At 37.6% G+C, this 13,897-nt stretch overlaps 1 protein-coding gene across 5 annotated transcripts in view; it reads right to left on the reverse strand.

Annotated features, from left to right (window-relative positions):
- fmt (phosphatase 6 regulatory subunit 1-like protein fmt) overlaps nucleotides 1-13,897 on the reverse strand; it is a 31,583-nt gene that overhangs the window by 3,634 nt on the left and 14,052 nt on the right. For 3 of the 5 annotated variants that reach the window (XM_089637446.1, XM_089637445.1, XM_089637444.1), the window contains exons 8-17: nucleotides 13,231-13,345; nucleotides 11,151-11,390; nucleotides 9,011-9,072; nucleotides 8,383-8,554; nucleotides 6,271-6,324; nucleotides 6,069-6,133; nucleotides 5,105-5,227; nucleotides 2,628-2,798; nucleotides 1,077-1,153; nucleotides 73-510 (exon numbers count right to left, since the gene is read on the reverse strand). In XM_089637446.1, the coding sequence (XP_089493572.1) occupies nucleotides 73-510; nucleotides 1,077-1,153; nucleotides 2,628-2,798; nucleotides 5,105-5,227; nucleotides 6,069-6,133; nucleotides 6,271-6,324; nucleotides 8,383-8,554; nucleotides 9,011-9,072; nucleotides 11,151-11,390; nucleotides 13,231-13,345 (1,517 nt within the window). The remainder of the gene's footprint in view (nucleotides 1-72; nucleotides 511-1,076; nucleotides 1,154-2,627; nucleotides 2,799-5,104; nucleotides 5,228-6,068; nucleotides 6,134-6,270; nucleotides 6,325-8,382; nucleotides 8,555-9,010; nucleotides 9,073-11,150; nucleotides 11,391-13,230; nucleotides 13,346-13,897) is intronic. The other 2 variants (XM_089637448.1, XM_089637449.1) reach the window with 2 other exon arrangements.

Raw genomic sequence — 13,897 nt, forward strand, 5'->3', positions numbered from 1 at the left:
TCAAAAATACTAAAACATAAAGCACAATAAAGACAGTGAGGTTTTAAATTAAAATTGATGATTTAAACCTACCTCCTGTGGCTGGCGCCGATTCTTCCAATGCAGCTGACTCAGACAAAATGTTCACAACCACTTTTTGAGCACCAGGTTGCTGTCGAACAATATCTGCAAACGATGGAGTCCCTCCGGACACACTTATAATCGTGTCGTTACAAGTCTCCGACTGAATCTGTTCAAATCTTTTTGTATTGGGAACGTTGACCATTTCATTCGTCGCGCTACCTTCGACATCCCCTTTAGGGTCAGCGAGGATGGGAGTTTCAAGTTTAGGAATAGCAGGTTCCTTAATGTCGCCTTCTATGGGTGTTGGAACATTTTCTTGATCGAATGCGGCGAAAGCTTCGCAGGTGAAGGTGTGGGGGACGTTTGATATTCCGGCAGTTTCTTGAAGGTTCCCAAAGTCAGCCCAGCCGCTTTGTTCATTGGACAAGTTACCCATGTCACCCCAAGCTATTAGAATGAAAGGATATTATTTTATATGTGTAATGCTATGTAATAATGACACTACAACCCATAGATAATACAGTAAAGAGAGATATGGTGTAGAAGCGAGCTGATTGTCACCCAACTACGGCCAAACTCCAAGAACTGTCAAAGCAGCGGAGCCAATGAAAGGTGAAAAAAGGCAGGGTGCCACTGTCCTTAGATGCTATTATTTGCAGCAGTTTGGGTGAAAGACGATGTTCATACTAATAATGGTTCATGACCTATCTCTTTTAATTCTATTATCTTTGCTATACGCTATAACGACATATGCATTATAAATGAATGTGACTAAATATAAATTTCCAATGGGAGAAAAATGACATATTGTTATGTGGGCGATGCATCACAGAAACGATTTTAATTTTGTACATATTAAGGATTACATAACATTGGAAGTTTTAAGAGCTCAGCGACGATACAAAAACAAGCACAGAATAAATGATATTCATGCAAATTTAGTTCAAATTAATGAATACATTTGGACGCACATTGATTCCATAAATAATAGTAAAGAATGTGGGAGAACTTACGTGAAGAATTGTTTTCTGTAATGGCGGGGATAGGGGGTGTCACAGCGGTACTGCCGTTATCGTCAATCCAATCAGGACTGAAAAAATATAAATTATATTAAAGGTATGGACACAGTGGGCCATGCAACATACCCAAGCTGACGTGCACAATCGTCCTATGTAAGCAACGCACAATAGATAAAACACGCCCTTGTGATTCTGAAAGCGAATTCCATATCAAATCAACCGCATCACGTACATAAGATCTAGAAACACACTGGTCATACGCGTTGGAAATCGTGACAGACATCCCCCCACCTTTCATATGTGCCACTGCGATCTGGACAGTGCAGATCAGTGTTGCATGGGGAGAGGATTGCTTTGCAATGCAACATGCAATGCAACGCCGTTCGCAACGCAATTGTTTGGATGCAAATAAGAAAATGCAATGTACCGTCCAAACAATTTGCTTTACACGTTGCATTACACGCATCTGGATGCAGGGCTTAACAAGTCTGTTCCTAAAGCATCTATTTTCATACAAAATGCATGGATTGTAAGTGGTTCAGATGTCTTAATGTTTTGCATACGTGGGCCGAGTATACATTTAATAACTAGGTATATTTTATTACATATTTTGGAACAAATATAATTTCAATGTCAAAAAAAGCTGAGTTAATTAATTAATTTCTGTATTTCGGCATTTTTAATGTTTTACCTAAAATTCCAACATCTATTTCACATAGAATTTAAGATTACAGTTGGAGAATTTTATTCATTGCAACCTTAGACATATTCCTAACTACCCATTTAGAATTTACAGATAAATAACTTGTATGACCTATAACCACTAGAACAATTTTTGGCATATTATGGCAAGTTTGAGCGATCGCTTGCGATAATGTGCCAAATTTATCTGCCTTTCATAAAACATTTAAATATATTTTTTTAAATCTTCTCACGATCTACAGTTTGAGTTAGTAGAAAGCTCCCATTTTATCAACATATTTTTCAAATCGACATTATGTGGCCAACACGTCTAAATTTCAATATTGTTGAGCTCGTTTGTTAAAATATAAGTGTTTGTTTTATTCGATTTTTGTTACATATTTATATACCAGTGTATTCGTAAATGAATTGATTTATTTTATGTGTTTTTAGTACAAAAATTTCTAACAGCTGTTAAACGATTAAAATTGAGTTTTATAATATATATTTGTATCTTTGATTATCAAGTAGGCATAGACAACATACAGAAATAGACAATATTCTATGTTGACCGGAATAAGTCCTACAAACTGCAATTTCAAAGAAACTAACGTGCTGAATTTGCATGTTTATAAAGTTAAAGATTTTTGAATAGTTTTTTTATAAATATGGGATGAAAGGTAAATATAGGTGGATTCATTAGTTATATAGCAATACAATCAGTTTATACATCTCCATATTAAAATTTGGGGTATGATTTTTTTAATGTGGGCAGGAAATTTCCAAATGGAACGCTCACCCTTGATGATGCTTTTAAAAGTAATGTTTTTGTAGATAATAATGTTTTATGGCTTTTGTTATTACCAATCATTGTTCCGGAGCCACTTGTTGAAGGCATTCATAGTCTCGTACTCCGTGTAGTCGTTGAGCAGGTGGGCAAAGTAAGCACCGTCTTCCAATTCCCCCAGATTGGTGGTGGCCTTGTCTTCAGCGTTCCCGTTGTCATTATCTTCCAAGATATTCTCACCAGTAATGCTACGAAAAAGAATTAGAATCATTATTGATTTCTGAGACTCTAATCATTGTGTACAATTTTATTATTTGACGGTATAAATATAAATCTTCTGTTTTTCCATAGAAAGCCTTATTTATTAAATATAAATACCGCACACTTAAATTCCAACTTCCTAGAACGAGTTCCCACTGGTATGGCTAACTTTTGAGAGGAAGAAGTGAACATGGGTCGAAGAGACCCATGTTGTAGGAGGGAGGAAACACAGAGGCCGGCAAACCGTTCCACAGCCGAGCTGTTGAACTCAAGAACGAGTCGTAGAAGCGACCCGTTTTCATGTGACAAATGTCAACCGTGTACAATTGTGTGGCAAAAATGTGTTTCCCGATTATGCACAGATGCCGAAGGGATCAATGACGCTAGTTCCTTGGAGCATCTTCCATTGTAATAGTGGTAGAACAAGGAGAGCATACCTACCTGACGCCTGTGCTCTAAAGATTGCAATCCGCCTGTTAAGATAGGGGAACCTGTCAAACGGACCTCCTGTTTCTGCAGAGTCAAGGGTTTTTTTTCAGGTATTTTGGGGCTCCGGACCAGAGGTGGTTGCCAAATTAAACAGTGGGGATTTGTACAGGTCTGGGAAGAGGTGCTAGACTGGATTTGCAGAAATTGCGACCTATTGAGTCCGCAAGCGAAAAGAACGCTCCACTGCCATGCAGGTAGGCAGCCAGCCTTTTGCTGATCTGCAGATCGTGCTCGAATTTTTAACTTTTTAAGATCCTCTTGCTTTCCTTTGCCATTTTGTTATAAGCTGATCTGTTTTCTGACCAAACCAATTTGCTGACCTATAGTGCAACACTTTTCTCTCCAACCTCTCGTTTGGCAGTCTGAAGTTAACAGGGATTGATGTCGTCACTAGGAAGTGGTTGGACGATCCTATTGGCGCTGCGATCTCAATCATGTATCTGTGTGGCACAGTGGTTAGAAATAGGACTAACTGATTGGAGGAGGGATTAACGGTGAGTCTGGACATCAGGAACCCTTGTAGGCTCCTGAACCATTGGCTCCAATCCGTGGCAAAGGGCGAAGGATTCCGCCTGTTGTCCAGCCGAGACTGTTGATCCAGAGAACTTCAGTCAAGATTCGTTGTGAACATTGAAGTCCCCCATAACAATAGTATCGCTCAAATTTTTGAATAGGTCGGATGTGTCTGATTCGCTGAGGTTTGGAGAGCGGTATAGACACCGTACTGGCAAGACTAACGGGGAAAATTGCACACAGTTGACTTCAACTTGGATATAGAGACATATACCTCTTCTGGGTCTGAACTTGCCTACGAGGGTGAAGCTCGGGCAATCCCGATAGGAGGCGTCTAGAGGCTCGGCTACCTGCGTTTCGGAAAGGAAAGTTGGAAGAGAAAGTGGTGGTGTACGGAATTTAAATTTGTGTGCAGGCCGCGAATGTTGGCGAAATTCACCGACAGTTTTGGCCTGCACCGAGGACTCCTTCTACTCGCGCCGCTGTAAGGAATTATTTGTTTATGTTTCTAATTCATGATGTTAGTCTTTTTTTTGAGAGGAAAGGAAGGTCTGTGAGGGAAAAGGTATGAGGGGTGGGTAGGAAGCTGGGGATTAGTGTGTCCAGGAGTGATGGGCGTATGAATCCAATCAACCTACTGCGGTGCAAGGCAATGGGCTGGGAGAGTCTGGCTGGAGAGATTGCCCAACGCTCCCCAAACGTTGTTGCTGGGTCCTTTCCGGTCACAAACTGGCACAACAGCAGTGGCGGGATTTTTATACTGGTTAATGAGGCAGCCTACAGCAGTAACAGACAGCGGTAACCGGTTGTAAAGGGTCTCCTTTAACCGGCATCTCCCAATCCGGCCCACCATGCAGAAGGTGGGCTGACGCACTTGCCGCCAAGACTGGTGCGTAACTATGCATCCCCAATTAGAGAATGTTGAAAGGCCGAAGTGAGCGAGGAAGGGAAGGTTGCAGGGGAAGACAAAGGTTGAGAAGGACCTGGCTATTCAGACGTGATCACCAAACACGGCTAAAGCCATTTCAAGCTACATTGTTGTCTTTCACAAGGGTGATACTGAGAGTATCCACCATTATAACATCGTTTTATACTAATTAATGTTAAATAACACAAATTAACTAAACAAGAATTTACAAGCGCATGCAGGGATTTGAACCCGCGACATCTGGATTCGTAGTTACCTTAACCGCTCAACCAGATTGGCTTCAGGTATGTAGGTACTATTGAGAGATGGGCGAAGGCAAAAGGTCAGTGAAAAAATGACAGATAATAAATAATGTATTAGTACTTTTTAATGTTGGCGTGAGTCCAGTGATCTGCCACGCTGTTCCCACCAAAGGAACTAGAAGTATTTTCACACATGGAACTGAACATCTGTTCAGAGCTATCCGGCAATTCACCCATGGTGTCGCTGAAATATTTACAACATTTGTTAAGCACACAAGTACACATATAAAATCAACATAATTAAGTATTAATGTTTATAGGTCGGCAAAATATTGAAGGCGTTATGATCGGTTAAGAGGTGATAAGGGTAAACGTAACATGCGTTATAATTATGTTTTCTATTTGTTCGATACTGCCTTATTCACATTCATACTCCTCTATTATTCTGATTCTTGACATGGCCCAACTCTGTATCTGTGTCTGGTTCACTTGATTGTGCCATGTCTTCCTCGGGCGTCCCCAAATTCTTCTATCATTGATATTTGCGTCATATATAATCCTTTCTTCGTTCATTCGTTTTACATGCTCGAACCATCTAGGCATCCCTTTCTTAATCTAACTCATTACGCTTACATAAGCCTTGCATTCTTTGCGGATCTCCACATTTCTCACACGATCATACATGGTTTTACCATAGAAACACCTCAGGAATCTCTTTATCTCTTTTCTTTGAATATTTTTATCAGCCTTCTCATCTCTTGTACAAACTACTCTTATACAGATCGATTACCGAATAGTTTTTCTAGGATACCTAAATTACAGATTATGTGATGTAAAAACAACTTAGAAATAGCATAAAACTCTTGTTTGGGGTAAGTGTATTACCCCCTCCCCTATCTGGAACGGGAGTGTTAAGAAGTTTTGTGTTTTGGGTTCCTTGGAAAACTCGTGCAAATAAATCAAATACTTTTTTATTCCATGAAAAACCATGAGTTTTATGGATTTTGTGGTTAGTTTGTAAAATCCCATGTTATTTGATTTAATATAGAACGATTTAAAAAAAAAAACATAAAGGTTTTACTTACGCAGTGATATCTTCCCCATCATTGAAGTTTATATCATGGTGCAGATATTCAGATGTATAACATTCCTATAAAGACATAAAAACAGCATTAAAATTTTAAAAAAAGTTTTTTTTTTAGCAGAATGAAACCTAAAAAGGATTGTTGGTTTTTTTCTTGTGTTTAGTGTTTACTTTTTTTACTTGAGAGAAACATGAAAGTATACCTGTTGAGAGGGCTGAATTCCTTGCAAATTATTGTCAGCAGGATGAAAACCACCCTGAAAACATCCAAGAGAAAAAATAATAATTTAGAATCATACTTTTCATAGTAATTATTATTTTACACAAAATACTTTATACAGTAGAACCCCGTTAATTCGAACCCCGATAATTCTAAAAAATGCGTAATTCGAAATTTTCGCAAAAAAAATTTCCGCTGAAAAATTTTTTCATACAAAATTTTTTTTAATTCGAAATTCGTTAATTCGTAATTCGAAATTTATTTTTGTCCGCGCACGAAAATTTGTTCGTGTAATTCGAAAAAATTTGATTTTTGCGAAAATAAATCATAATATTTCGTAAATCTGAATCTAAAAGTCAGCCGTGGCGGTGAAACGCCGAAAAATGTATTTTTACGTGGTTATACATCGTCCTAATTAGTATTATTATTTTGTAAATCTGAATCGATTTACACTGAATGTCGTATTTTTTCAAATTTATTTCGAATATCCGAGTTTAAAGGGCCGAGAAAATACATTTTACGCGGATATATGTCGTAGTTTTACGAGTTTACGCAAAATATCTGCATTTAAAAGGTCGGCCGCGACGAAACTCGGCCGCGTAATTTCGATTTACACGTAAATATATCGTATTTTTACTAACTTTACTTCGAATATCCGCGTTGAAAAAATACGGCGCGACGGAAATCGGCCGAAAATTTTCGATCCATGCCGAAATATGACATATTTTTACGAATTTACTTCAAATATCTGAACTTAAAAGGCCGGCCGCTACGAAAAACTGCCGACAAAATTCGATTTACGCGGAAATATATCATATTTTTACGAATTTATTTCGAATATCTGAATTATAACAGCCGGCCGCGACGGAATACGGCCGCGAATCCTCGTTTTACGCGGAAATATATCGTATTTTTACGAATTCAAATTCAGATATTTGAAATAAAGGGCCGGCCGCGACGGAAAATTACCGCGAAATCTCGATTTACGCGGAAATATATCGTATTTTTACGAATATCTCAATTTAAAGGGTAGGGCGCGACCGAAATCGGCAGCGAATTCTCGATTTACGCGTAAATATATAGCATTTTTACGAATTTATTGCGAATATCTGAATTTACAGGGCCGGCCGCTACGGTAATCGACCGCGAAAATAAAGAAATAATTGGTATTAATACGAATTTACAACTAAAATACCACCCGGATTTGAAGAGGCGGCCGAGAAAATCGATTTTCGGCGTATTTTTTTTTTTTTTTTTTTCATAAAATTTCGAATTACGTGGGAATTCGTTAATTCGAAATTTGATTTTTGATGTCCGCTGGATTTCGAATTAACGAGGTTCTACTGTAATATTGAAAGTCATTAAATAATTGAGTATTTTATGGGTTTTCCATACACCAATGAAAATGCTAAAGTTCATAATATGTGGAATAGCAGTGGTTAAAATCGATGGCAATTTAGCTTCATATTTTTAATTCCATTCTGACATATTTGGACAGTAATGAAAATTAATTGAGAGGATGATTATATCAACATATTTTAACACACTAAAATCATTGGTAAACTTTGAGATTTTCTCAGGGCAGTGTCTAGTTTTTATGCTGCATTTTCCCCCAACAGGATACAAAATTACACTGCCGCACGTGTTTCTCTTGAAAATGAGCCATTAAAAAATCAGTGGACACTAGAAAAGAGTCTTACAAAAATCAGTGAACGCTTGAAAAAAGTCTTACAAAAATCAGTGAACGCTTGAAAAGAGTCTTACACAAATCAGTGAATGTTTGAAATGAGTCTTACAAAAATCAGTGAACGCTTGAAAAGAGTCTTACAAAAATTAGTGAATGCTTGAAATGAGTCTTACAAAAATCAGTGAATACTTGAAAAGAGTCTTACAAAAATCAGTGAACACTTGAAAAGAGTATCACAAAAAAAGAACAGAAGCTGAACGCATCCTTTCACAACAACGTCTATTGGCATGCTGATGTGAAAGGGCTCATAAAACTCTCACTTAGTGGAGGATAAAAGTTTGTACTAGAAAGTGCCTTATTTTTAGAATTCCCGTTAGATTTGAGTAAGTACAAAGGTGGTATTCTTACCAAACAGGTGGAGTACAATGTGTTGACCTCGTTCAGCCTCTCAAGCAGTTTCTCCCACAGATCGAGGTCCGGCATGGAGGTGGAGTCGCAGGATATGTCGGAGCAGATGGCGTGCTTCATGTGGTTGGCTATCTGTATCATATGGCCCATGTAGCCGGGTCGAGCTTTGTCACTGGAAAATAAAGTCAATTTATTGTTACGAAATTGGCAGACTTAATAATGAAGACCGGTTCCATGATAACTTAACACAATAACAATTCACCTTTAAAGTGATGAAAAAAAAAAACTATCCTATAAACCTAACCAACGTAACCTAATTTTTGTCACCCTTCATGACGTTATATCACTTTTTAAAGATGTGTTGAATTGTAATTTGATGAGTTATCCGGTCACCATGAAGAACATAGTTCAGAAGCTAGAACGAAACTCATCAAAATGCACAATTTCGGCAGCCATTTTGAATTTGAGTTCTACACCAATGAGGTTCAAAAATGGTACATGGGGAGGTTAGAGGGGGCTGAACTCGAATCTTATGTCAAAATGCACATTTCAGTGGCCATTTTCAATTTGAGTTCTTCACTGATGTGGTTCGAAATCAGTATAGGGAAAATTAGACTTTTTAACTTACGGCTTAACATTTTCATCCCAGGCGGTGTAAATTCTTTTGATTAATTTACAATCCGTAAATAACTGCAAAAAAAGAGAAATAATTGATTATTATGAGTGGTACACATTGAATATTGTTTAAAAAATTGGTTTTCTACAGTATTGCTGTAATTTTACTTTAACAAAAAATCACACAAGAATCTCAACTGATCTCAATCGTATGGAGCCAATGAGGCTATGGCGTCCGCAATTAGGGCTATGTTGTGAGGCTAAAAGAAGTGAGGAAGGGAAGCATATGGGGGAAAGGAAGGATGGAAACTTGGCTAATCAGATCTGGTCACCAAACATGGCTAAAGCCATTTCCAATAATATTTTATTATGAATGGGTGATAGGGGCCGGTATTTCAGTAGGATGGTTAGAGTTCCTAACAGAGAGCAAATTGACAATTGTACGAGGGTGGTCTGAAAAGTTTCCGAACTGGACGCAAAGATGGCAGTACTCGTCAATAAAAGCTAGTGAATGTAGCTGTGCATCTTTTGACAGTGACTCACCAAAGTTTTGCCCATTTTGGACGCATAGTTTTTAGTTGACAGTCGTTTGAGTGAGTCGATGTGTGTGTTTTTATGAAAATGGAAAAAAATTGAGTATCGAGCTGTTATTAAATTTTTGTTTTTGAAAGGCAATACGCTTACGCAAATCAAAGATGAGTTGGACTCTGTGTATGGGGACTCTGCACCATCATTTACCACAGTGAAATTTTGGGCAGATGAATTTAAACGTAGCCGTAAGAGCTTGGGAGACGATGAACTTTCGGGACGTCCAAAAACTGCAACTACTGACGATAACATTGCTAAACTTCATCAAATAGTGTTAGACGACCGCCGAATTAAAGTGAGAGAGATATCAGAGGTTATGAAAATGTCCAAAGAACGTGTCGTCACATATTAAATCAAGATTTAGACATGAGAAAGCTTTCCACGCATTGGGTGCCACGTTTGCTCACGTTAGACCAAAAACGTGTTCGAATGAACATTTCCAACGCTCTGTTGTCACAGTTCAGGCGCAATAAATCCAAGTTTTGGCGCCGATTAATTACTGAAGATGAAACTTGGATACACTATTATACACCCAAAGCAAAAATACAGTCAAAACAGTGGACTGCAAAGGGGAACCAGCTCCAAAAAAAGCAAAAACTGTTTTCTTGGCTGGGAAAGTGATGGTGACTGTTTTTTGGGATAGTTATGGAGAGCGCCCCTGAGGTGATAACTCACAAAAGCGGCGCTATAAAAATTGTCCAATTATTATTATTATCATAATTGATTATCTTCAAAAAGGTAAAACTATTACAGGAGCATACTACGCATCATTACTTGACAAGCTGAAGGCAGAAATTGCGGAAAAATGGCCACATTTGCAGAAAAAGAAAATCCTGTTTCACCAAGACAATGCGACGTCTCACACCTCAGTGGTTGCCATGGCAAAAATCCACGAATTATGGTTTGAACTGCTTGACCATCCGCCTTACTCACCAGATCTAGCCCCAAGCGACTTCTTTTTGTTTCCTAATCTAAAAACTGCGCTCGGAGGACAGAGATTTTCGTCAAATGAGGAGGCAATCACCTTTGTGAACAATTATTTTGCAGAGAAAAACGCCGAGTAGGTACTATTTGGATGGGTTAGAGAGATGGGAGCATATCTAGGAGAAGAGTGTAGAGTTACAAGGAGACTATGTAGAAAAATAAATAATAAACTTCTTATAAATAAAAAAATCTTGTTTCACTGTTAGGTCGGAAACTTTTCAGACCACCCTCGTGAATATTAATCTGAGCCTATTGAAAATATTATAATTGTAGGATTGATAAAAATTGCATGTTTGCTAAAGAGCGAAAGACTCATGAAAATCACAAAGTCTGACTTTAATTGTCAAGATTAACCCTAAGAAATTTAAAAGAATACACATTTCAAACATTCGCTTGACAAAACAGTTCCAATTTTGAAAATGACACTTAAATTTGAAAAAATTCAAAATTGGACCAGAGTTACAATCCGACCCACAACCGAATTTAGTATTTTTGGTAAGGGCGGTAATAACTGTAGCAGCTTTCATTATTGGATTCCAACATTAGTATCACCAGGTAAATATACAAGAGAACCATCTCACATGCTTCTTGTAGATCTCCTTCTGTGAGGGGGCGTTGAGCGCCTTTTCGATGATGCTCTCAACATGCGCGTGCAGGAAGTTGTTCCACTGGAACTGGAAGAACATGTCCAGCAGCAGCGTGAAGACCTGGTGCTCCACGACGGCGGCGGTCACGGCTGGGCTGTCTGTGTCCACCATCACCACCAGGAGATGGGCCACGGTCAGGCGCGCCACTCCCACGGCCTGGTCCTTTGTCAAACCCTGAAATGAACGATTGGTAGGTAAGAAAAATCAGTTAGTGTCATATATCAATAAATACTAATATTAATCCTATTAATAAGTTAATCCTTTCTTCTCCCCAAATAAGAATCCAATCGAGCTTTAAATTGGTTTATATTAGTAGCATCAATGACATGTTATGGAAGTTTGTTCCATGCTTCTACTAATCTATATGCAAGGAAGTGTTTTCAAGGATTGGATACAAAAGGTGTTTTGTTAATTTTTTGAGTATCCACGGAGATTTATATATATATATTTGGGGATTTGGTAAGGAGACAGTGAAAGATGTAGGTTGTGAGGTCACAGCGTTTATTTTGAGTAAGTAGCAGAGTTGCTCACAGGTTGCTCACTTGTAACTGCTGATTATAGACTGACTAAGTACATCTCGACGCCGCCCGTTTTTATAGACGCCCGTGTATCGAGAATCTTGGGGTGTGTAGGTAGATGCGCCGCCTCTACGATGCTTCGCTAGAGGGTTCTAGATACGATGCTTTTTGCATGGGCGAACATTCCCGAATATTGTAGTAGCATCGCTACATATATATAATTATTTTTAAAAGATTTATGTTTACAAGACAAGGTTTTTGTACAAACGAAAACAAATTATTATAATATTATTAAACTTAAACTTATTAAACAAATAATATGGTATCTTGTCTAAATATGTGACAAATCAATTGACACTTCAAAGCTAGTATGTAGTAATAATGTTGCGAGTTGTAAATAGAAGGCGTTGACCTATAAATTTCCCACAGGAAAACTGTACACAAGATTAAAATATGTTCACGACACAGGAGTTCATCAGACCGGAACAAGTGGTTCTATATCGTCACCTTAATTGGACAAAGTTTGCTGACATTTTTTTCAAAAATGGCCTATGAATGCAAAACTGTATCTTTTGCTCATTTCTATAACCACAATAACTTTCAGAGCTATCTGTGTTGTATTTCCGTAGATACCTGTATGATGAAGTTCTAACATCAAGGTTTTAAAGTTTCTATTTATTTTACAGGGTTCTAACATCACTTTGAACCTTTTGCAATTGCCATTTTATTTGTATCTGACAGTTGATCAATTTTTATGAGGCGCAGTGTAGTTCATCACATTAGCTGGACAGGGTTCTAACTTCGCCTTCTGAGGGGTCAAAGTGTGCAAAGATGATTTTTCATAATCTATTTAATTTTCTGATTTGAGGCTTATAATATTTAATTAGAACATGGCCCTGTCTTGGGATGACATTGGGAGATGTAGTTAGAACCTTATGCAATGAATTATTATGCCCTAGCTGGTTGCGTATGGTTCTATCTGCACATACTTTACACAAGATTCTATCTTAAAATTAGAAATCGTCTTTGCAAACTTTGACACCTCATCCCTAAATATTATAAAATAAAGTCGCTATCCGCGTCTGTCTGTTTGTGCGCTTAGTTCTTCAAAACTACACAACGGATTTTGGTAGGGTTTTCAATCATTTAGAGAATTTCTTCCGGAAGGTTTATGTATATAATACATTCATATTATATTTATGGAAAGTAGAGAAAACTCGATGTTTTGTAATCAAATAACGCTGGCTAAACCTTATATAAGATACATCAAAATAATGTACTACAGAATTGTATATCTTAGAAACGCCTACAGAAAAGTCAACGATGGTAGGTATCTCCTAAGAATAACCCCCATCAACGCCGAGTACAGCGTCAGCTAGTATCTTAAAAAAGGACAAAGTCTAACCGAAGTGATCATATTTCTTCAAAGTTGTTCTTGGAATATTCAATATAGTTGAAAGATAGGTACAGGATTAATTATTGTAAAAATAGCTTACATTGGGTAGTATTGGGGGGTCCTTCAAGATATTCACAAACTGCGGAAGCCAGGGGGTGACGATTTCGGCAATTCTGTGAATCTCTTCTTGCTTTACTATGGGTTGCTGGATTTGCCTAAAAAATTACATTATATCTAAATGAAAACATAGATAAGATTTGCAGCATGACACACATAAATTTGCGGTCTAACTATATTAATTTAACCCATAAATTTTTTGCTTCTTCTGAATTTCAATACATATTTTATTTTTTAAATCTATTCTATTGAACAATTATTATGGAACCAACTCCACCCAACATGATGTGTCTCCTTAATTTGATAGTAAAATGGATATTTCAAAACTTCTTATGGAAATGACGTTGTGAACTGAAAATAGTTGTATTGGCCTAGAAACTCCTACTACTTAAGATTTTCAAAGATAAAATGATTGGGAACAACGCAAATCGAACGTTCCCTACAAAATGCTTAAAAATCGCTTGGCTGAGCCAAAACAAAGATTTGAACTTAGATAACGATTAAAAAGTTGGGAACAGCGGCCGTAAATGTTCATTTTGAAGCTTAAGATATTTATTTTTTATTAAAACACAAATAACATTGTTTACATCACTTTATTTCGATACAAAATCTCAACATGTTTCATGAACCAAGTTCACTTCATCAGGAGC

The sequence above is a fragment of the Hesperophylax consimilis genome, chromosome 11 (genome assembly GCF_061612785.1).
Source record: "Hesperophylax consimilis isolate HC1 chromosome 11, BYU_Hcon_1.0, whole genome shotgun sequence".
NCBI lineage: Eukaryota > Metazoa > Arthropoda > Insecta > Trichoptera > Limnephilidae > Hesperophylax > Hesperophylax consimilis.